The sequence below is a fragment of the Loxodonta africana genome, chromosome 11 (assembly GCF_030014295.1).
Source record: "Loxodonta africana isolate mLoxAfr1 chromosome 11, mLoxAfr1.hap2, whole genome shotgun sequence".
Lineage (NCBI taxonomy): Eukaryota > Metazoa > Chordata > Mammalia > Proboscidea > Elephantidae > Loxodonta > Loxodonta africana.
In genome coordinates, this window is record NC_087352.1 from 82,977,526 (window position 1) to 83,002,964 (window position 25,439).

Consider the following 25,439-nt stretch of genomic DNA (forward strand, 5'->3'; position numbering starts at 1 on the left):
AAGATGTGAAATTATCCAAGAAGCTCATCGAACCCCAAAAAGGGCAGACAACAAAAGAAAGTAACAAAAGACATATCATAAGCTTTCTAAAACCAAAGACAAGGAAAGAATTCTGAAAGCGGCTTGGGAAAAACAAACTGTCACCTACAAAGGGGAACCAGTAAGACAAAGTTCTAATTTCTCTGCAAAAACCATGTTGGCAAGAAGGCTATAAAACCCTGAAAGAAAAAACCTGCCAGCCGAGAATTATATATCCAGCAAAACTGTCTCACAAATACAATGATGAAGCTCAGTCATTTCCAGATAAACAGAAATTAAAGAAATTTGTAAAAACCAGACCAACCTTACAAGAAATATTAAAGGGAGTCTTTCAGACAGAGAAACACCACCAAACAACCACCTGAGATTAAGACACATGACATGATCACCCAGATACCACACAAGACAAAAAATTCTCAAAAATAAACTTAGAAGGCTGAAAAATGGAACTAGAGATGTCAATGTGTAAACAAGGGCAACTTCAAAATAAAAAGGGGGAATAAATCGTGTACTTACAGAACTTCCATATGGAGGGGAAGTCAAGGTGATATGAAGACATAACAGACTGTTTTAAACTTAGGAAGATAAAGGTAATTTCAGAGTAACCAAACACAAAGAAATGTAATAACCCAACTCACCAAAATAAAAAAGAAAACCACAAAACTCAGTAAATACAAAATACAATAATGAAGGAAATGAAAAGAAACTGCATAAAAAAAAACGAACTCAGCACAGGAAAATAAGTGGAACATACCTGTCAATACCACAAAAAAAAGCACAACAAAATGACAGCAGTTAATTCATACTGGTGTAGTATGAACTAATATAACATAGCTCGGCTGCTAACCAAAAGGTCGGCCTTTCAAATCCACCAGCCCCTCCTTGGAAACCCCATGGGGAAGTTCTACTCTATCCTACAGGGTCATGGAGTTGACTCAACTGCAACAGGCTTGGTTTTTGTTTTTTTTTTTAACTGATGGTCACACTGAATGTAAATGGTTTAAATACATCAGTCAAGAGACAAACAGAAGAGATAAAAAAAAAAATGATCCATCATTATGCTGCCTACAAGAGACACACCTTTGACACAAAAATATAAATAAGCTAAAAATTAAAGGCTGAAGAAGAAAAAAACAAACCAAGCAAACAGTAACCAAAAAAGAGCAGGAGTGGCAATATTAATCTCCGGTAACATCGACTTCAAAGTAGGTAAAATCCTCCACAAAAGACAATAAAGGGTATTACATAATGATAAAAGGCTCCATTCACCAAAAGGACATAATCATAATAAATATTAACACATCCAATGATAGAGCTCCAAAACACATGAAACTAATTCTAACAGCACTGAAAAGAGAAATAGTTCCACAATAACAGTAGGAGACTTTAACACACGACTTTCAATGAAGAATAGAACTAGTAAGAAACTCCACAGATACACAGATGATCTAAAAATCACAATCAATCAACTTTACCTCTTAGACGTATACAGAACACTCGAACCGATGGCAGCACAGCACACATTCTCCTCTAACACACATGGATAATTCTCTAGAATAGACCATATTTTAGGCCACAAAGAGAGCCCCAATAAGTTCAAAAATACCACAATAGTATAAAACATCTTCTCTGATCACGATGCTATAAAATTAGAAATGAGTAGCAGGAAGAACAAAAAATAAAATACATAGAAACTAAATAACCCTAGACTGTGATCCAGAGAAATCTGGAGTCTTGGAATCTGAAAGTCTTGGATCCTTGAAAGTCTAGAACTTTATTACCAATTCTGGCTCATGGCGACCCCGTGTGTACAGATCAGAATTATCCCACAGGGGTTTCAAGGCTGTGACCTTTCAACAGCAGATCTCCAGGCCTGCCTTTTGAGGCACCTCTGGGTGGGTTCAAACCACCAACCTGTTGCCTAATAGTCAAGTGTTTAACCATTTGCACCACTCAAAGGCTCCTCTAAAACTCTAAACCAATACCAAGCCCATTGCCCTCCAGTCAATTCCCCCGTAGGATTTCCGAGGGTGTAAATCTTTATGGAAGCAGACTATTGCATAACACCTTGCTTAAAAACCACTGGTTAACACATGAAATTAAAAAAATCCCAGAATCAAATGAAAATGAAAGCACATCAATGCATCCTGACTGCACATTTGATCAATTTCAGACTGCAGAAGTTGGTAAAAATCTTCAGTTTCTTCCATCTTTCGCCTCAGTGGTTGGTACACGAATTTGAATAATAGTCATGCTAACTCATCTTCCTTTTAGGCCTGTGGATATTATCCTATCACTGACAGCGCTGTACTTCAGGATAGATCTTGAAATGTTCTTTTTGACGATGAATGCAACACTATTCCTCTTCAAGTTGTCATTCCCAATATAGATCATATGATCATCCAATTCAACACAGCCAATGCCAGTCCATTTCAGCTCACTAATGCCTAGGATATCAGTGTTTATGCATTCCATTTCATTTTTGATGATTTCCAATTTTCCTAGATTCATTCTTCATACATTGCACATTCTGATTATTAATGGATGTTTGCAGCTGTTTCTCCTCATTTTGAGTCATGCCACAAAAACAAATGAAGGTCCCGAAAGTTTGGCTCCAAACACGTAATTAGAGTCAACTCTACTTTGAGAAGGTAGCTTGTCCCCAGTGGCACTTCTTCCTGCACTATATCAGACACTGTTCCACTTCTATTCGTAAGGTTTTCACTGGCCAATTTTTTCAGAAGTAGACTGCCAGGTCCTTTTTTCTAGTCTGTCTTAGTCTGGAAGTTCAGCTGAAACCTGTCCACCATGGGTGACCCTGCTGGTATTTGAAATACTGGTGGCAAAGCTTCTAGTATCCCAGCAACACACAAGTCACCACCGTAGGACAAACTGACCAACATGTGGTGGCATTACCCTTTAGAGAGATGCAAATCAAAACTAAAATCAGATACCATCTTAACCTGGCTATAATGGCACTGATCAAAAAAAAAAACAGAAAACAACAAGTGCTGGCAAGGTTGTTGGGAGACTAGAACTCTTATACATTAATGGTGGGAGTGTAAAATGGTATAACCACTGTACAGAATTGTATGGTGCTTCCTTAAAAAGCTATACAGAATTACCATATGATTCAGCAATCCCACTCCTAGGTATACATCCTAGAGAAATAAGAGCCATCATACAAACAGACAAATGCACATCCATGTTCATTGCAGCACTGTTCACGATAGCAAAAAGATGGAAACAATCTAGATACCCATCAACAGATGAACGCATAAACAAACTATGTTACATACACACAATGGAATACTATGCAATGATAAAGAACAACAACGAATCTGCAAAACATCTCACAACATGGATGAACCTGGAGGACATTAGGCTGAGTGAATTAAATCAATCAAAAAGAGAAAAATATTATACGAGACCACTATTATAAAAGTCAAGAATAGGTTTACACACACAAACATTCTTCAGTGGTTAACCGGAATGGGGGGGGCGGGGGAGAATCACTAACTAGATAGTAAACAAGTGTTAATTCTGGGGATGGGAAAGGCAATATACAATATGGAGAAAGCCAGTACAATGTGACCACGGCAAAGGAAGACACTGAGGGGTATGCAAAGAACGAAGGGCAAATACAGTAAATGCTATAACATATACAATCCTGCAACAGTAATAAAACAATAATTTGGTACATACATAAGCTAATACATATGCAAAACAGGTGAGGGAGGTCATACAGGAGTATACCCACATACAGATATAAATATGGTTGTGTATATTTCTATATACATATTTGTAAATGCTGCATGTACACTCATATATTTAATACAGTACATAGGAACACAGTCACAGAAACTACTTGGGCACTGGGACTGAACTACTGGATTTGAAGACTAACGATCATGGCCTTAAGGAACAGCCAGGTAAACTGGCAAAACAAAGTTCATAAATATTCTACATGCTAGCCTGGTGGGTAGCATCTGCAGTCTTAAAATCTTGCAAATGGCCATCTAAGAAGCCGGTATTGGTCTCTTCCCATCTGAAGCAAAGGAGAACAAAGAAAACGGAAGACTCTAGGAAGCAATTAATCTAAAGGACTAATGGCCCACATGAGCCACAGCCTCCTCTAACCTGAAACCAGAAGAACTGGATGGTGCCCAGCTACCACTACCAACCACTCTGACCAGGATCACATACAAGTTTCCAGTTAGAACAGGAAAAAAAATTCAGAACAAAACTCAAATTAAAAAAAAAAAAGGCCAGATTTACTGGTCTGAAAGAGACTAGAGGAACCCACGAGACGATAACCCTAAGACAACCTGTTAACTTGAAACTGAAGACACTCCCAGAGGCTACCTTTCAACCAAATTATAAATAAACAATATCACCAGTAAAGAATGTGCTCCTTAGATTAACCAACTATATGGGACCAAAAGGACAACATTTGCCCAAAATCAAAGATGAGAAGGCAGGGAAGGACACGGAAATTAGGCTAATGGAAACAGGGAATCCAGGGAGGAAATGGGGAGAGTGCTGGCACATTGTAGGGATTGCCACCAATGTCACGAACTATCTGTGTAAGAATCACTGATTGGAAAACTAATTTGCTATGTAAACTTCCACCTCAAGCATAATAAAATGTTCAAGATATATATACACATACATACAAATACAAATACACACACACACACACACACACACACACATAGAATAGCAAAGGACCAAGAACAGCCAAGAAAATCAAGAGGAGGAGGAAGGGGATATGGAAGAAGATACAAGAAGAAAAGGAAAAACAAGAGAAGGAGAGGTAAGCAGAGGGACATACCTGGTCAGACATAAAATTTATTTTGAAGTTATAGTAAATAAAACAGAATGTTATTAGGAATAAACAAATTAGCCAACAAGATAAATTAAAAAAAAAAAAAAAAAGGCAAACAAACCAAAAGAATAAATACAGGAAATAGGGGGGAAAAAAATGACTCCTAAGGCCATCAAGATTTAAATATGGTAAGTAAATGTAAAAATGGCATGATGGCACCAAGATCCCATCAAGATCAAGATCAGCCCAAGGGTGATTCCTATGAGGCAGAGGTCAGACATACTTCCTCTCTCAAACCTTTTTACCAATTCTGACACCAGTTATCCCTCCCAAAGCAGTCTACGTCTCTGCTGGGTTCCATAATTCATTACAACTGCCACAAAGAACTCACAGACCATACTCACAATTATGGGATCTATTAGGGAAGTAACAGGTTACAATTCAGGATCAGGAACTACTCAGGATACAGTTCTTCAGTCCGGACAGTTTTTCAGCAGTGCCCACAGGCAAGTCTCTCCCTTGGCCCCTGAGCCTCTTGACCTGGCATCTACCCTGCTCAGTCAAGTGTTATAAAGCTCTTTAGCTCCACCAGTAAGTGCCCAGAGGTACCCAACTTCACAAGGAGGCCTCCTGCCTGAAAGCACCCAGCTCTCTCACTCAGTGGGTCGGCACGTTCACTGTAACTACCTTAGCACATGGGCCAGGAAGCCCACCACTGTCTCTCATAGGCCTCTTGGTGCTGCTGCGTTCTGCTTCGGCCATTTCTCTGCCTGTTTCTTGTTGCCTCACGCTGTTTCCAGTGCCACTGTTCTCTCTCTCTCTCTGTCCCCTGGGTCTAGGAGGTTCTCAGCTCAGCAACCTCGGGTCCAAAGGACACCTGGACTCCTGGCTCTTCCTTTTTGGTGGCAGTGAAGCCTCCCCTTTTCACCTCTGGGATGGCTTATTTTAAGCCTTGCAGGATGGCAAAAATGACCAACCCACTTCTTAGGGTTTCATACAGCTTATCTGTGTGGTCCCACACCACAAGTGTGCCACGTACTTTATTTGCATTATTAGCAAGCTGTCCGATTCCCTTGGTGGGCCACGAGCACCCTATCTGCATAGTCATGCCCAATCATTTTGTGGAAGTCACAAGACCATGCATGGCTAAAAGGGCCATATTAAGTAATTCACTGCACGGCAGTAAAACTTAAAACTTTTAGAAGACAATATAGAAGACCAGCTTCATGATCACAAGGAGAATCTCTTAAATAAGAAATAAACAAACGATAGTCATAAATTTACCGAATTCTACTACTTTAAAATTAAGGCTTTCTGTTCATCATAATACACACTAGAGAAAACTAATTGAAAAACAGTAAATCTAATAGATATTTGCAACACCCAAAAATTATTAAAAAATTACACAAAGACTTCTGTTTCCATTGCTGATCACTACTTACAGCAGAAAATTAGTCTGGAGAAGAAAGACTAGCAAAGCTGGAAAAATTTTTAAAAGTTTGACAAATTATGGTATATTCATGCAATGAAATACTATATGACGATAAAGAACAATGATGGGTCTGCGAAACATCTCATAACATGGATGGCTCTGAAAGGCATTATGCTGAGTGAAATTAGTCGCAAAAGGACAAATATTATATGAGACTGCTATTATAAGAACTCAAGAAGGTTTAAACACAGAAGAAAACATTCTTTCATGGTAGGAGAGTGGGGAGGGAGGGGGAAGGAAATTCACTAACTAGATAGTAGACGAGAATCATCGTGGGTGAAGGGAAGGACAACACACGATACAGGGGAAGTCAGCACAACTGGATTAAACCAAAAGCTAAGGAGTTTCCTGAACACAACCAAACACTCTGAGGGACACTGCAGGGGCAGGGGTCTGGGGACCATGGTTTTGGAGGATATCTAGGTCAACTGGCATAACAAAGTTTATTCAGAAAATGTTCTGCATCCCACTTTGGTAAGTGGCGTCTAGAGCCTTAAAAGCCTGCGAACGGCCAACTAAGATGCAATTGGTTCCAACCCACCTGGAGCAAAGGAGAATGAAGTACACCAAAGACAAAAGGAAAATATTAGCCCAAGAGAAAAAAGGGCCACATGAACCAGAGACACCATCAGCATGAGACCAGAAGAACTAGATGGTGCTGGGCTACCACCAATGACGGCCCTGACGGAACACAACAGAGAGTCTCTGACGGAACAGGAGAAAAGTGTGGTGCAGAACTCAAATTCACCTAAAAAGACCAGACTTAATGGTCTGACTGAGATGAGGAATCCCAGAAGACATGGCTCCTGGTCTCTATGTTAACCTGGAACTGAAACCATTCCCGAAGCAAACTTTTCAGACAAAGATTGGACTAGATTATAAAACATAAAATGGTACTCATGAGGAGTGTGCTTCTTAGTTCAAATAGATACACGAGACTAAACAGGCAGCTCCTGTCCAGAGGCAGGATGAAAAGGCAGAAAGGGACAAAAACTGGTTGAAAGGACACGGGAAACCCAGGGTGGAAAGCGGAGGTGTGCTGTCATTACAGGCATTGCAACTAGAGTCACAAGATGGTATGTGCATGAATTTTTGTATGAGAAATTAAGTTGAGCTGTAAACTTTCACCTAAAGCACAATAAATAAATAAAATTAAACAAACAAACAAACAAACAGTTTGTCTGAACGCATCAGAGAGCCACCAAGGAAGCCAGCCCTTGAGGGGCCACAGCCCTGAGAAAAGAAAGCCTCACTAAAGTAACCTCAGTTTTCTCCTCGTTGCTTTTCCCTTGGGCATTATGCTTATTCTTGAGGGCAATCGCTAAGAAGCAGAAAACCTAGCAGAACATTCAGCAATCTCGTGAGAATCATGAGACAAAAAGCAAGAGTTCAAAGATTCCAAGGCTGCAAGGACTTAAGGAATGGGCCATAATCATATAAAGAAGTGAACCACAAAAAAGTCCCCAAGGCATTCAGCATTAAAGTTCTATAGAAATATAAGAAGAAGCCGAACAAAAAGCTTATGAAAAGCACACTGAGTTTTAAGTACTCGCACAGTACTGAGGAGATAAAAATTGGGGTTCAGAGCTAAGCAAAGAAAGCATCCCAGTCTTAAGTTGGAACGCCTGAGGGGCTACATCCTAGGGTGGAGGGAACCAAGGCACATAGAGTCTTAAAAAATTACAGCCTAGCTTTGAACCAGTCCCTGATTAGATTGAGATGATCTGTTCCTCTGCTGCCTGCCAGGAAATTGGGTAAATTCTCTTTTTAAAGAGAATCTAAAACTGCTTTAATTTTTTTTTTTTTTCAAACATATCTGGCATTGAATAAAAAATTACAAGGTACAGGAAGAAACAAGATTAGAAGGCCAGCTAACAGAAGCAGACTCACAGATAATCCAGATATTGGGATATCAGGCCTGGTCTTTAAAATAACCATGACTAATTGCTTAAGAACACAGAGGAAAAGATAAATAATTCCACCAGAGAACAATAACCTATAAAAAATAAATAGGGGTTATGGTTTCTGGTAATAGCAGAGTAGCTTCATTAATAACAATCACACAATCTAAATACAATCAACAAAAAAGGCAATCATTTGAAAACACTGAGAATTGAACAAAAAGCAGGCAGAAGCTAGAGGGAGTCAAATCTTGGAAGATAGGAAAAACAATGCATGAAATCTGTAGTTTATGGTTTTCGGTCTGAGGGTACTCCCCACTCTGTGCAGCCACGTTACTTATGGCCCCAGTTATCAGAGGGCAGATTTTGTTCAAGAGCCATGGAGGGTGGATGAACCCCTGAAACTACTGCCCTGAGATCTTCTTTAAATCTTAAACCAAAAATATCCCCTGAAGTCACCTTAAAAGCAAACAATAACCTATTAACCCGTTGCCGTCAAGTTGATTCCAACTCATAGCCACCTGACAAGACAGAGTAGCACTGGCCCATAGGGTTTCCAAGGAGCAGCTTGTGGATTCAAACTACCAACCTTCTGGTTAGCAGCCGAGCTCTTAACCATTATGCTACCAGGGCTCCTAGTAGTAAAGGTTTGCCTTCAGCATTAAACTCTTTTAGAAACTATCTATATGAGATCAAATTGACAACAGCAACTCAAAAGATTAGACAGGTACCTTAGGTGGCACTGAGCTTATGTTAGTAGGGGAGGAACTGCTCAGAAAAGGAGGGTGAGAGTGGCTACACAACTCAAAGAATATAATCAATGTCACTAAATGGTATATATAGAAACTTGAATTGGTATATGTTTTGCTGCGTATATTCTCAACAATGAAATAAATAAAATTTAAGGGAAAAAATCTAATAGACCTTAAAACGATAAGGACTAGAATTAACTTTATGGCCCCCCAAGAATCAATTAAAATAAAATACACAAAAACATTGAAAAATGCATTATACTACACTACCACAACAGAATTTACAGACATTAAAATAAAACAGAAATATGGATTCATGCCAATAAATTTTAAAACTAAGATTAAATGTACAAAAATCTTCAAAGATATAACCCTGAAATTGACATAAGATGAAACAGAACATCTAAATAGTTCTTTATCAGTGAAATCTGACTTTCTTATCAAAAACTTTCCCCCAAAGAAAACATATTTATTTCATTTTGATAGTAAATTTATTCATAGATTTAAGGAAAAAATAATTATCACTTCTATACAAAATAATATAATAATAATATCAGTTCTACACAAAGAAAATACTGGACATGGGGGAAATGCTTTAAAACTCATTTTTTTTAGGCCAGCATAACCAGATACCAAAATCTGACAAAGACATTTTAAGACCAAATTCCCTCATGAACACAAACCCAACACCCTTAAGAAAATATTAATTAAACCGAACACAGCAATGAATAAAAAGGAATATGCCAGGAATATAAGGTTGATTTAACATTAAAAATAATACATAACTTATAATACTGGAACAATAAAAATCAACAATTATTTTAAATAGATGTAGAAAAAGCTCATGACAAAAACACTCAATTAAAAAATAAGGAAAATATCTGAATAGACATTTCACAGCAGAGGTTATAGAAAAAACAACAAAGGCATGAAAGACATGAAAATATATTCAGCATCATTACTATTAGGGAAATGTAAATTGAAACCACAATGAGATACAACTATACACCAACTAAACTAGAATAGCTAAAATCGGAAAAACTGAGAGCATCAATTGTTGGAAAAACTGAAATCATCAATTGTCAGCAAGGATGTGGAACCACTGAACAAATCGATGGGAATGTAAAATGGTACAACCACTTAGGAAACCATTTGGCAATTTCTCATAAAGTTAAACATACACTTACAATATGACTCAGCAAATCTGCTGCTACGTGTTAGCTGAAGGCAAAACAGACAAAGATTTGGACAAAGGGGTGCCCAGCAGCTTTATTCATAAAAGCCAAAAACTAGGAACAATCCAACGTACAACAGGTGAAGAGATGTTTAAAAAACGCAATACAAACACATGCAGTACATCTATCCAATGGAACATTACCCAGCAACAAAAAGGAACAAACTACTGGTACATGCAACAATACGGATATATACCAAACACGTTACGCTAAGCGAAACGAGCCAGAAACAAGAACACAATTATGATTCCATTTATGCAAAGCTTCAGGAAAGACAAATTTAATCTATAGTTTTTTTTAATAGGAAGCAGATGAGTGTTGTCTGGGTCCTAGGGAATAATGTAGGGAATGGGTGGGGAGGAGCACAAAGGAACCTTTTCAGGTGTTGAAAATATTCTCTGTATCTTGACTGTGGAATATAGTACATTGAGCCTTTTGTCAAAACCTACTGAAATGGAAGACAATGATGGTTGCCTAGATCACCGTCTTCCGAGATTTCCTCCAAAAATAATACAAAACGACAAAAACCACATCAGAGTAACTTGAAAACAAAGAATATCCAAAACCCAAGATAACTATAAAATGAAAAAAATAAATCTCAGCACACACTGTCTAGTCCTCTGGCACCTTACCTTCCCCCAACTCAAACCTACTTCGGTAAGCAAAAAAAAAAATACTGAGAAAATGGATAGGACAGCTATTGGCAGGCATTAGGATAAAATATAGGCAGTACCCCGGTCATGAACAAGATCCACTCCTAACAGGGTCTTCGAGTCAAAATTTTTAGGTAAGCGAGAACAGTTGAATAAGGTTTTTATTTAGCTTTACATGTATGTTAGTGCAAGAAAAGGATTGGAGGCTTTTCAATGATTTAAATGCTGCTGTAGCAAGTGAAGGTGATTGTGATGAAGGATTTACCACAAGTAGGGGTTGGTTCAGTCATTTTAAAGTGAGGGTAAATTAACGACTCCTACATTTACATTAAAGGTCACTTAAGAGTCATACGTAAATCAGGCATTTGTAATCTGAGGACTGCCCGTATACTATTGGCAGAAAGATTAAGTACACTCCAAGTCAAGAAAACAATAAAAAGGTATTTTGGTAGATCACAGTATGAGCTACAGGAAAAGGACTCAAAAGTACATGTAATTTAAACTGACAGTCTTTGAAATATGTAGCTTCTTGGGGAGAAAACAGGCCAAGAAAAGATAGGGAGAAACAAATTTTGGTAAAGGGAAAAAGATGTAAAGGAAAAAAATTAGCGTGCTACAAACTGGTTTCCAAGGACAAACACATGCAAAGGAAAACCTATAAAGCAGCATTGAAGAAAGGCAAAAAAATAACCAAGAGAATAAAAATGAGATAGCGAAAGATGTTTAAAAAAGGTCAGAGCCAAAGTAGTGGAAATGAGAGGAAAAGAACAAAGTCTATACTATTGCAGTCCCTGCAGAAGAAACAGAAAACAAAGGAACAGAATACTTATGACTATAACACAAAACAAGTTTTCATAACTTACAAAAGGCCAGAACCTACAGGTTAAAAGGGCCAATTAGAAAGTAGGAAAATTAAGTTAGAACAATCAACTTTGCAACATACTCTAGTGTAAAACCATCAGATTTCAATACAAATTTTAAAATCCCCAACGTCTTCAAATGATCAAATATATTAAAAACAACATACAAATGAGGGCAGTAATGGAGCAGCATTTTTTTAAAGATACAATACAAATAAGAGTTAATCAATGATTTTATATCCAGCCGAACTGCCATGGGAATATGAGGTCACTGAAAACAGTTTTCAACATAAAAGAACTTGGGAATTCTGTACCTATGAGCTTTACTTAAGGAATCTACTAGCAGACAACCTTCATCCAGCAAGGGATGACTGAGAAAAATTCAGAAAGAGATCTGAATGTAAACAGCTTAATACAGCTATATAAAAGTAGACCTATGACTAAAATATAGGTGGGAATTAGAAAGGAAGACTAATGAACAAATACTATATGCTGTGACAAAGTAGAAACAGTGCAACTAAAAATGGGAGAAGAACACAGAACATGCACACGCTGATTCTTTTTTTACACCATGCCCGTTGCCATTGAGTTGATTCTGACTCAAAGTGACCCTATAAGATAAAGTGGGGCAGTTCTAGTCTGTCCTATAGGGTTGCTAAGAGTCAGAACCTACTCAACAGCAATGGGTTGGGTTTACATACCTATTAAAATGGTAAAAATCAAAAGAACTGACAATAGCAAGTGCTGACAAAGTTGTAGAGCAACAGGAACTCTCATCATTGTGGGAATATAAAATGATGCATTTACTTTTTGGTACACAGTTTGGTAGTTTTAAAAATAGTTAAACACATCAATCACACTCAGATATATACAAAGAGAAATGAAAACTTACATTCACATAAAAATCTTTACATGAATGAAGCAGCTTTCTATAAATGATCAAAAACTGAAAACAAACCAAATGTCCGTCAACAGGAAAAAGGATAAACAAACTTAAATTCATACAATGGAATAGTTCTCAGCAATAGAACAGTCTTCTAATATTCAAGACAAGAAGGATGAATATCAAAAACTTACTGTACATAATGTGGAGCCCTGATGGCGCAGTGGTTAAGATCTATGGCACTAACCAAAAGACTGGCACTTCAAACCCCTAGCTGCCCCTTGGAAACCCTACGGAGCATATCCATTTATATATGAGTTTAAGAGCAGACAAAAATGATATACGCTGATGGACATAAGAATAGTAGCTGACAGGGACAAAATATGAGCGTAATTCATTTGAAAGTTGCCTAAGGTGATGGATGCATTCAGTATGTTGATTTAAATTTTAATTACACAGGCATATACATTTGTCAAAATTCATGTAGCTGTACATTTAAGATTTTCCTACTTTACTGCTTATAAATTATACTCACTAAAGTACTTCGTTTTTCTTAAAGGCATCAATGTATCTTATTTAGGTATTATTCTCTGTCATCCCTTGTCTCTTTTTTTGAAATATTACTTCCTTAAACTAGTTCAAGTTTTAACTGTTATCTTTACCTGAACGATGTTGTTCCATTCTCTTTTATTTTAGTTTTCTGCAGAGGCGATACTTGAAGTGACAGAACTTTATTTCCTGGTAGGGTAATTTGTTTTAGAACGGAAGCTATAAAAACAAAACAAGAAAGAAGAAAGTAGGACACAGAAAATAAAATCATGCTACATTAGGAAAAATTCAAGATAACAGCTTTTAATATACGTATTTTTACACAAACAACGCACACCTTCTACACATTTGTTTGCCAATAACATCCTCTCAACCAAGAGTTATTTTTGTTAGCACATTACACTGATCTTTTTCAGCGACACGTAAAAAAAAAATGGCATAGCAGTGCATACAAAAATACTTTGCGGGGGGAGGGCAGAGCTGGCAAACAAACTTAGAAGGTGCACGTTCTTTGCACAAAAAGACGCTATATAGAATAATCAAAGAAAATTTCAATCTGCCCTAGAATTATGTTTAAATTCAAACATGGCAATGAATTTATTCTCTGTATAAGAAATCATTTCTATAAAATAAAGATCTCTCCACTTCTTTTTATATGGTGTTCAGATTGCCTATAGAATTACCAACATTATAAAAATATCATGCACAGAAGGTAGCTGAAACATGTTATAGTATACAACTTGCATTGCTAGATTTTAAAAACATAAAAGCCCTTACATGTGTAAGACTGATTTCCAAACTTGAAGAGCTACACTTTGAAAAGAAACAAATTTTATAAATTCAAAAATACTTATTTACTAATAGGTTGTTTTATCTAATTACAGAATATTATGAGTAGTTGCCTCTTTCATAAAACAACATAAAAAAAAAAAACTAAAACAACATACACCCCTAAAAAGTGGTTATGTAAGCACAAAGAGTGTAATGAGTAGTTATTTTTCAGTCTTCTTTCATAGGTGCCAACTTAAAACACCAAACCTCTCTTCCCTTAACACAACAACAGAAAATAGATTGCAAAAACCCACTGTGTTCCAATCCCAGTGTGTTGGGGCAGGGAGAGGCCAGAGTCTACCTGGAGAAAACTGACTGGTCGATATTACAGTGTCGACTGGCATTTTCTTTTGTCCAGATTTCTGAATGGTCAATGCTGAGGAATGGGAAAGTGTAGTCACTTGTTTTGTGATGCCTCCTGAAGGCTGTTGAACTACCTGAAACAATGAGAACGATCAATATATTCATTCAACTAAATCTACTTTAGGGAAGGGTAAGCTTCCAATATTAGCAACAGATTATGCTCTCCCAACTGTATATGTATATATACCCTTAGCTTAGTGTCACAAAAAAGTCTACTTAAAATTTAAAATTATATATAATGAAATCACCTTGTCCAGAAGTGAAAAACACGACTATCCCATACATTATATATTATTTTTTAGAGCAGAATTCAAATTTCCACTTCACATAGCCCAATTTAAGTTTCAATCGTGTTATAGATTGAATTGTGTCCCCCCAAAATACGCGTTGTAAATCCTAACTCCTATACCTATGGTTATAATCCCATTTGGGATTGGGTTTTCTTTGTTATATTAATGAGACCATATTAGTACACTGTGTCTAAAGTCAGTTATCTTTTGAGATATAAAAAGAGTAAATTGAGTAAGCAACTAAGCAAGCACAGCTGGTGGAAGAGAGATGGCATATCACATGAGATCTCCAAGGAACCAAGAATCAGAAGCTGTATACAGACATGGACCTTCCCCCAGAGCTAGTACAGAGAAAAAGCCTTCCCTAAAGCCCTGAATTCTTACTTCTAGCCCCCTAAACAGTGAGAAAATAATTGTTTTTTAAGCCACCACTTGTGGTATTTCTGTTATAGCAGCACTACAAAACTAAGACAGGCCCTATTTCTTTTTTTTTTAACTTATCTTGGAAATTTTTAGATATACACAAAAGTACAGAAAATAAAATGAAGACCCCTATACCATTACAGCTTCAACAATAATTCTTGGCCAATCTTGTTCATTTATGTCCCTACCCATGCTTCCCTGCCACCCTCAATTACTTTAAAGCAAATCACGGCTGTCTATCCTTTTATCCATAAATATTTCACAATATATCTCTAAAAGATGAGGACTTTTTAAGTGCTGTTTTTTTTTTAAAGTCTCTTCTTGAACAATTTTTTGAAAAGTGACAATGCTAAAGACATTCTCCAAGATAACATAATTCAAGAAATATAGATGGGTAAGGGCTAGGGATAAGGGAAGAAAAATTAAAATAGTAATAACGGGGTCTTATTTTTAGCTTTAAAGAAGAAAGAAACAATATAGCACAGCTTCTTTTTTCACTTCCAAGAAGCAGCACAGTCACCACATATTTGAGCAAGCCATTGACAGTGAACTGTTTAGAAGTGCTAAACTAACAGATGGCTAATATAAATCAGTCATAGTCTTGTCAGGACATAAACCACTGAACAGAGTTTTAGGGATACAATTTATTCTGATTTTCTAAAATTTTGTAAATAAAATGTAAAAGTCCAGTGTGTATTACAAAAAGTTAACTCAGAAGAAACAAAATGTTCTAGGAAGTAACCCTACAGGAACTATTGTCCCCAGAGAAGAAATACAAGTTGAAAAAAATTCAACAATCATCACTCTTTGAGACTAGACAAGAACTCTTAAAGAAAATGAAGAATTTCAATGAAGTAAAGGTCATACTCATGTTAAACATGAATTTAAATTTTGTAAACTAATATACACGCAGAGTCTCTTATGTATTTAGAGTGAAAGTTAACAGAAACACTCCTAACAATTCCAGCTTATCTCTCTATTGTTTATATTTTTCTCCTCGGTATACTTTATTAGGTATTCTTTTCAGTATTTTTATTATAAAAGACAGCAATAAAATATTATTAGAAAATTGTTTGCAAGTTAGTCTTCATATCATTTTTGATGCCTACACAAAAATATAACGCAAAGTTTTGAGCTGTAATTTAACGAGCCCAGATCCCCATCACTTGTCATCTTAATGACTATAACACCTGGGGCAACATACGTTATATAATCTGAAAAAATATGGGCACCATACTCCTGCACACCTGCCATGCAAAATAAAATATAATGAGGGAAAAGGTATAGGAAAATTCATTGGTGTTCTTTCAAAGAAAGTACCATTTTAAACCAGTATTACTGCATGTTATAGAGACTGAAATTACCTTAGAAACTGGCCCACAGAAGAAGCAGTGCAACTACTTGGCAAGTCAAAGAATGAGCTATTATGTTTCTTTAAAAAGGTATGTATTTTCCTTCCAAAGAACCTCTAGAATTAAGGAAAGAGAGGTAAAGAATTTTCTCTTGACATTTCAAGTTCCGATGTCTTATTTGGGATGTTAAACACAAGTTAACCTTATAGCAGTTTATATAAACTGCAGGTCTAGAGGAAACCCTGGTGGCACAGTGGTTAAGTGCTACAGCTGCTAATCAACAGGCTGGCAGTTCAAATCCGCCAGGTACTCCTTGGAAACTCTATGGGGTAGTTCTACTCTGTCCTGTAGGGTCGCTATGAGTCGGAATTGACTCGACGGCAGTGGGTTTTTTTTTTGTTTGGGGTACATGTCTAGAAATGCTACACAGTATTCTTTGGCAAACAGGTTTTTTTGTTGTTGTTGTGTTTTCATTTCTACTGTCTATAGAATCGACTGGATGGCACCGGGTTTGGTTTTTTTTGGATACCCACTGGCGGGGGGGGAACCCCACTGCCGTTGAGTCGATTCCAACTCATAGCAACCCTATAGGACAGAGCAGAACTGCCCCATAGAGTTTCCAGGGAGCGCCTGGTGGACACGAACTGTCAACCTTTTGGTTAGCAGCTGTAGCTCTTAACCACTACTCCATGTCTACAGTATCTATCATCCAGAATACCTGACAAGAAATTTTCACTAAATTCCACAGGAAAGGAAGCAAAGAAACAAGTATGGATTAAACACCCCTGACCTTGTTTTCCCTGTCTTTCAACTCCACCCACTCCCTTCTCCATAAATACACAGCAATCAAATACTGATCGCTAAATAACTCAAGTAGCATGTGCACATTAAGTTACTGGAATCGGGGCAGTATCACCTCTAATTTCCACGTGATATTCGATATGTGACTACTAGCATACACCCATTAAGGTTAAATTCTAGAAAATAGACCCCAAAATAAGCAAAAACTGTAGTATAAAAGTCGGAAGTACATTAAGTCGCTATGTGTTTCTCAGGAACTGTCAATGCGTGGGTCTTATGCTACCACTCCCTATTTTCTAGGACAATGGCACATACAACTAAATCCCTGCACTATTTCTAACTAAACCCACATCCAACCTCAGAATGTTTTAACACAAGGCTCTAGTAAATCCTACAGTGGGAGTTGAAGTTTATTTGCCATTCCTAATCCACAATAAAACTCAGCCTTGGTAAAACTCAGAACATGGTTTTCCTGTAAATTAAACAGTCTTCTAAACACTTTTTAAAACTTGCTCAAATGAATTCTACATTGTATTACCAGCTTTTACAGGAATAAGTAAACGTTGTTTCAGGTCAAAAATCTATTCGTTTCTGTTTTAAAAGATAAAAATGTGCTTACTGTATGATTCCATTTCAGTCCTGGGACATGGAAAACTAACCTACTGGTGAAATATATTAGCAGAGTCATTGCTTCTGGGAGAACAGGGGTAGGGATTGACTGGGAAGGAGCACGAGGGAACTTTCTGGAGTGATGGTAATGTTCTACTTCCTGACAGGGGTTTGAGTTACGTGAGGTATGCACTGACTATCAAAACTTGCCAAATGGGGAACAAGTTGTGTATGAACAACTGAATGGAAAACTAATTTGCTCTTCAAACCTTCACCTAAAGCACAAGTTAAAAAAAAAAGTTATCCAATGGTACACTTAAGACCTGTGCATGTCACTGTATGCATGTTTTACTTATAAATAAAAAAGTAAACAAACATTGAATTGTAATTAATGATACCCAAAAACCCATATGCAAGTTTAAATATTTAGGAGGAAGTCTTCGAAATGCACCAAAAAAATTAAAATGAGTAATTAAATACATGATGAAGCAAAGGTAGTAACTGCAAAGAGTAGAATCTAGGTGATCAGTATACAGGTGTTCACTATAAACTTCAACTTCTCTCTGTTTCAAATTTCGTATAATTAAACATTTTCACGAATAACGCATAGGACATGTACACTATAAATATTGCCTCTAGTTTTATCACTCCATAAATTCTAATATACACTCGCCAAGCTAAAATACAAAAAAAAAAAAAGTCCCTACTGTGGGGCCACGGTCTCAGGGAACATCTAGCTCAATTGGTATAACACAGTTTATAAAGAAAATATTCTACATTCTACTGTGGTGAGTAGCATCTGGGGTCTTAAAAGCCTGTGAGCTGCCATTTAAGATACTTCACTGTTCTCACCCCTTCAGGAGCAAGGAAGAATGAAGAAGACTAAACATAAGGTAAGGATTAGTCCAAAGGCCTCCACCAGACTGAGTCCAGTATAACTAGATGGTACCCAGCTACCACCACTGACTGCTCTGACAGGGATCACAATAGAGGGTCCTGGACAGGACTGGAGAAAAATGTAAAACAAAATTGTAACTCACAAACAAAAAAAGACCAGAATTACTGGCCTGACACAGACTGGAGAAACCCCAAAAGTATGGCCCCTGGATGCCCTTTTAGCTCAGTAATGAAGTCACTCCCAAGGTTCACCCTTCAGCCAAAGATTAGACAGGCCCATGAAACAAAATGAGACTAAATGGAAACACAAAAGCCCAGGGACTAGAAGGCAGAAGGGGACAGGAAAGCTGGTAATAGAGAACCCAAGGTCGAAAACGGCGAGTGTTGACGTGTCGTGGGGTTGTTAGCCAAAATGTGTACTAACCATTTAATGAGATACTAGTTTGTTCTGTAAACCTTCATCTAGAGTACAATAAAATAGAACTTAAAATAAGTCCCTAAAGTACATTTAAATGAACAGAATTAACTAATGTATATATCAAGACTATTTTACTATATAAACTCTGATCATACTATTGCCCATGAAGAATTTTCTACACAATTTCTAATTACATATGATAAATAATAGGTAGGCCTTGCATAGGTTCAATCTTCATCTAACCTTTCATTAGTCCTATTTAACTGAGAATAAATGAACATCTGAATTCCACCTCTCTTCTCACTCTTAAAAGAAAAAAATTAACTTCTCAAGTCTGAATACTAGTAGGACAGTCCAATAAGAAACTGAGGGTCAATTACTTGAGCAAATGAAACAATTAATATACTTTTATTTCAACTTCTGTAACAAAAATACTGGCCACCAGGATACTAAGAGCCTGTAACTCATACCTTGAAAATACTTATCCTTATCTGGAGCCCTGGTGGTGTAGCAGTTAAGAGCTATAGTTGCTAACCAAAAGGTCAGCAGTTTGAATGTACCAGTCACTCCTTGGAAACTCCATGGGTCAGTTCTACTTTGTTCTATAGGGTCACTATAAATCAGAATCAACTTGATGGCAACGGGTTTGTCGGGTTTTTTATCTAGCGATAACTGTCAGAAGCAATTGGCCAACTTAAGTATCACTGATTATTTTATATAAAATGTATTTCTTGGTAGAGTCTCTAAAGATTTCTCCCATTACAAAATAATTAAATAATTAGGTATCAAAAAATATGATACAAGATCAAAAAATTTTAATACACTACATCAACTTATGAAAGAACTGTTTTACTTCAATATAATGAAAATTACAATAATAATGCACTAATTAGTTATTATTTTTTCTTATACTAATAAAGTAATATTTGTAAAGTGAATGTTGAATGTACATGACCACTTGTTTAATAAATGTCAAAAATCCTATTAAGAAAGATATACAAGTAACAGAGCCACCTGGAGAAATATATTTTAAATAAGGAAAATATTATCTGTGTCTTATTGACTATGCAAAGGCATTCAGCTGCGTGAATCATAACAAACTATGGATAACACTGCAAATAACGGGAATTGCACAACACTTAATTGTGCTCATGAGGAACCTGTACACAGACCAAAAGGCAGTCATCTGAACAGAACGAGGAGATACTGTGTCGTTTAAAATCAGAAAAGCTGTGTGTCAGGGTTATATCCTTTCACCATAGTTATTCAATTTGTATGTTGAGCATACTAATCCAAGAAGCTGGTCTATATGAAGTATAACATGCATCACAACTGGAGGAAGACTCATCAACAACTTGGGATATGCAGGTGACACAACTCTGCTTGCTGAAAGTAGAGAGGACTTAGAACACTTACTGATGAAGATTAAAGACTTCAGTATGAATTACACCTCAACATAAAGAAAAAAAAAAATCCTCACATCTGGACCAATAAACAATGTCATGATAAACAGAGAAAATACCGAAGCTGTGAAGAATTTCATTTTACTTGGATCCACAATCAATGCCCATGGAAACAGCAGTCAAGAAATCAAATGACAGATTACATTGGGCAAATCTGTTGGAAAAGACCTCTTTAAAGTGTTAAAAAGCAAAGATGTGACTTTGAGGACTAAGGTATGCTTGACCCAAGCCACGGTATTTTCAATTGCCTCATATGTGAGACTCCTTCGTCTCACATATCTTGGACATGTTATCAGGAGGTACCAGTCCCTGGAGAAGGACATTGTGCTTGGAAGAAGATCCGGGAAAAAGAGGAAGACCCCCAACGAGATGGACTGACAGAGTGACTGCAACAATGGGCTCAAACATAGCAATGATTGTGAGGATGGCACAGGACTGGGCAGTGTTTTGTTCAGTTGTACACAGGATTGCTATGAGTCAGAACTGAAAAGCACTTAACAAGTTCGAAAATAATTTAAGAATATCATCAGTGAGTTGATTATAAACCATAGTCCAATTTAGTCCAAGGTCTAAGTAACTCAAGAAGGAAACACTCAGGGTGCAAGAAACATACAAAAGTATCTGGCGCAGCATAAAAGAAATATGGCAAATAATCATTTAAAACATGAGAATTGCCATACTGGATCACATCTGTAGTCCATGCAATTCAGGACATAGCTTCCAAAAGTGGTCTGAAGAAAGATGCAGGAGTATCTTGTTTAAAGTCAGGTTTTAAAATGTTATAATTTATCTCCTTTAGTAACTGATCATATATTTTAAAATTCCTTCTCAGTATTACACCTATTTCTAACTTGTACTCATTCTTCTAGAGAATTGTTTACGTTTCCCATCTCCTGAATCAGATGTTTTAAATACCACCCATTCAAGTTATGAAAAGAATTCTCTCAATCTACCGTTTCAAGATTAAAAAAAAAAAAAATTAGGTTTTATAATATTATCTTATGAAGCGATGCACTTTTTTCCTTAGTTGAAAAAACCTCCCGCCATTGTAAATTTTGGTTTATCACTACACAGTATCTTTTCTTTCTTATTGATTATTGTATATAGTCTTCTTGGAATCTATTAAGGCTCTCATTCAAGTAAATTCACTACAAATGTTCACAATTCCTTTTAAGATTTTCACTTAGTACCAACACTATAGTGCTTTCTAAATTTTGGTCCTCAAGTACCTTGAAATATGGGCCTAATTAGTAATTCTTGGTATTTCAGCTAAGAATTCAGTTCTTGTAAATAAAATTCTTGCTAATTTTCTTGGCCATCTATCAGTTATGGCATAGCAGTTGTTTGTTACATGATGTTATATACTTGAACTAAATGTTGAACTTAACACTGATGATGGTTTGATAATAAAGCAGAAACTCTTCAGGAGCCCTGATGGTTGAAAGCTTTCCTTTGGATATTTGTAAGTATTTCATTAAAAATTGAACAAAAGCTAAATTTAACTTAAATATTTTAATTAACAAAAGATAATTTAAACAGTAAAAGCTGATTAGCAAATGCCAAATTTTTGTTTCAGTCTAATCATTTTCAAAATTTAAACTTTGATGAATTTTTGATAACTTTTCATCACTCAAAGGTTATAAAATAAAGCCCCTTAAATCCACAGCATGTGTGAATAAAACATGAATGAGAAAGTTAACTCAAAATATCTGGTCTCATTTTTTTGATAAAAAGGGCAATAATTTTGGAGAGTAAGCTACATGTTGCTGTTATTAGTAATTTTGTATTTATCACTTGAGTATCTTTAAGAATAATCTACACTTGAAGAAAAGGCAGGAACCTTTACAGTTATTACAGATGTTGGTATTGTTGCTGTTAGGTACAACTGAGCCAGTCCCAATCATACTGACCCCATGCACAAAAGAATGAAATACTGCCTGATCCTGTGCCAGTCTCACAACTGTCTCTGTGTTTGAGCCCACTGTTGCAGTCACTGTGTCAATCCATCTTGCTGAGGGTCTTCCTCTTTTTGCTGACCCTCTAACTTTACCAGGCATGATGTTCTTCTCTATCATGTCGGTTCCTCCTGATAACATGCCCAAAGTACGTAAGACAAAGTCTCACCATCCTTGCCTCTAAGGAGTATTCTGGCTGTACTTTCTCCATACAGCTTTCCCATGCATATGGAAAAAAAAAACCCAAACCCGTTGCCGTCAGGTTGATTCCGACTCATAGCATGAGGCAATTGAAAATACCATGGCTTGGGTCAGGTACAACTTAGTCCTCAAAGTTTCATCTTTGCTTTTTAACACTTTAAAGAGCTCTTTCACAGCAGATTTGCCCACTGCAATATGTCATCTGATTTCCTGACTGCTGCTTCCTTGGGCATTGATTAGAGATCCAAGTGAAATAAAATCCTCAATAACTTCAATATTTTCTCCAGTTTATTGGTCTAGTTGTAAGGATTTATGTTGTTTATGTTGAGGTGTATTTTCAAACTTCAAGTAATAGTAAATTACTTGATTTGAAAGGATGTCCTAATTCAATCCTCTCTGTGGCATATTACCATACAGTATCGATGCCCCAGGTACATCTGTTGTAATACAGATTATAATGGCATCTTCAGTGTCTAGTGGATCTGAGTTTTGTGATTTTAAATAGCTGGGCATACTTAGGCATGAATACTAGCATCAAATTGGTTAGCTAAAACTGAAATGAAGGCCAAACAAGAAAGTAAAATACACAGTGAAAATTAAATAATTCCACATTCTTTTAAGAATGAAAGCAGGAAGTTCAAAAAAAAAAAAACTAAAATTAGATTTTCTACGTTTTTTTCTTTGTTGAAATTATTTCTAATGTATAACAATCAAATCTACAAAATGTAAACTCTGTCAAGACATTATTACCAGGTACAGCTTTATGTGTTAGGACATAACAGAAATCTAGAAGTTCTTGCCAGGACACTATAACCTAACGAAAAAGACACCAGGTTCTCGTCTCGTATCTTGTTTGTTAACTGCCACTGGATAAAATCACTTAAAATTCTGGGTTCTTAGTTTTCTCCCTACCCATGCCTCATCATAAATTATTTTAAAATCCATAACGCATACATGACATACTTTTAAAACTCTGTGTTAACCATAAAGTGTTATTTCACTTTAGCAGACTATAGATGTTCAATAAAAATTAGCACTGATTCAATAATCAGCTACGGCCCATAAAACCCACTGCCATTGAGTCAATTCCAACTCATAGAGAACCTATAGGACAGAGTAGAACTTTGAACTCTGGATTTGAACTGCTGACCTCTTTGTTAGCAGCTATGGCCCATAAAGAGGATTCTAATTCTGTTCAGTGCTATCAAAAGAAAGGCTTTTCCTTGGAGCAATTACTCTGTTCCAGTCGTTCCCAAACCTGGCTGCTCAAACCAACATTTAAGAATTACTGTGTCTAGGAGGCGGGGCCAAGATGGCAGACTAGGTAGACGCCACCTCAGATCCCTCTTGCAACAAAGACTCAGAAAAACAAGTGAATCGATCACATACATAACAATCTATGAACCCTGAACAACAAAGACAGATTTAGAGACGGAAAACGAACAAATACGGGGAAGCAGCGACTGTTTTCGGAGCCTGGAGCCAGCGTCCCAGTCAGCGGATTTTCTGGAAAAACAAGTTTCCCAGTGATGGCTCGGAGACAGCAGTCCATATCAAACCACATAAAGAAGCAGACCATGACAGCTTCTACAACCCCCTAAACAAAAGAATCAAAATCTTTCCCAAATGAAGATACAATCCTGGAATTATCAGATACAGAATATAAAAAACTAATTTACAGAATGCTTCAAGACATCACAAATGAAATAAGGCAAACTGCAGAAAAAGCCAAGGAACACACTGATAAAACAGTTGAAGAACTCAAAAAGATTATTCAAGAACATAGTGGAAAAATTAATAAGTTGCAAGAATCCACAGAGAGACAGCATGTACAAATCCAAAAGATTAACAATAAAATTACAGAATTAGACAATGCAATAGGAAGTCAGAGGAGCAGACTGGAGCAATTAGAATGCAGACTGGGAAATTTGGAAGACCAGGGAATTAACACCAACATAGCTGAAAAAAATCAGATAAAAGAATTTAAAAAAATGAAGAAACCCTAAGAATCATGTGGGACTCTATCAAGAAGGATAACTTACGTGTGATTGGAGTCCCAAAACAGGGAGGGAGGACAGAAAACACAGAGAAAGTAGTTGAAGACCTCCTGATAGAAAACTTCCCTGACATCATGAAAGACGAAAGGATATCTATCCAAGATGCTCATCGCACCCCATTTAAGATTGATCCAAAAAGAAAAACACCAAGACATATTATCATCAAACTTGCCAAAACCAAAGATAAAGAGAAAAATTTAAAAGCAGCCAGGGAGAAAAGAAAGGTCTCCTTCAAGGGAGAATCAATAAGAATAAGTTCAGACTACTCAGCAGAAACCATGCAGGCAAGAAGGGAATGGGACAACATATACAGAGCAATGAAGGAGAAAAACTGCCAGCCAAGGATCATATATCCAGCAAAACTCTCTCTGAAATATGAAGGCGAAATTAAGATATTTACAGATAAACACAAGCTTAGAGAATTTGCAGAAACCAAACCAAAGCTACAAGAAATACTAAAGGATATTCTTTGCTCAGAAAACCAATAATATCAGATACCAGCACAACACAAGGTCACAAAACAGAACATCCTGATATCAACTCAAATAGGGAAATCACAAAAACAAACTAAGATTAATTAAAAAAAA

The 25,439-nt window shown here is 36.7% G+C and overlaps 1 protein-coding gene across 1 annotated transcript in view; it reads right to left on the bottom strand.

The window, feature by feature from the left end:
* TAF4B (TATA-box binding protein associated factor 4b) overlaps positions 1-25,439 on the bottom strand; it is a 144,080-nt gene that overhangs the window by 84,856 nt on the left and 33,785 nt on the right. Inside the window, exons 8-9 of the mRNA XM_003406347.4 lie at positions 14,325-14,460; positions 13,306-13,411 (exon numbers count right to left, since the gene is read on the bottom strand). Coding sequence (XP_003406395.2) covers positions 13,306-13,411; positions 14,325-14,460 — 242 coding nt within the window. The remainder of the gene's footprint in view (positions 1-13,305; positions 13,412-14,324; positions 14,461-25,439) is intronic.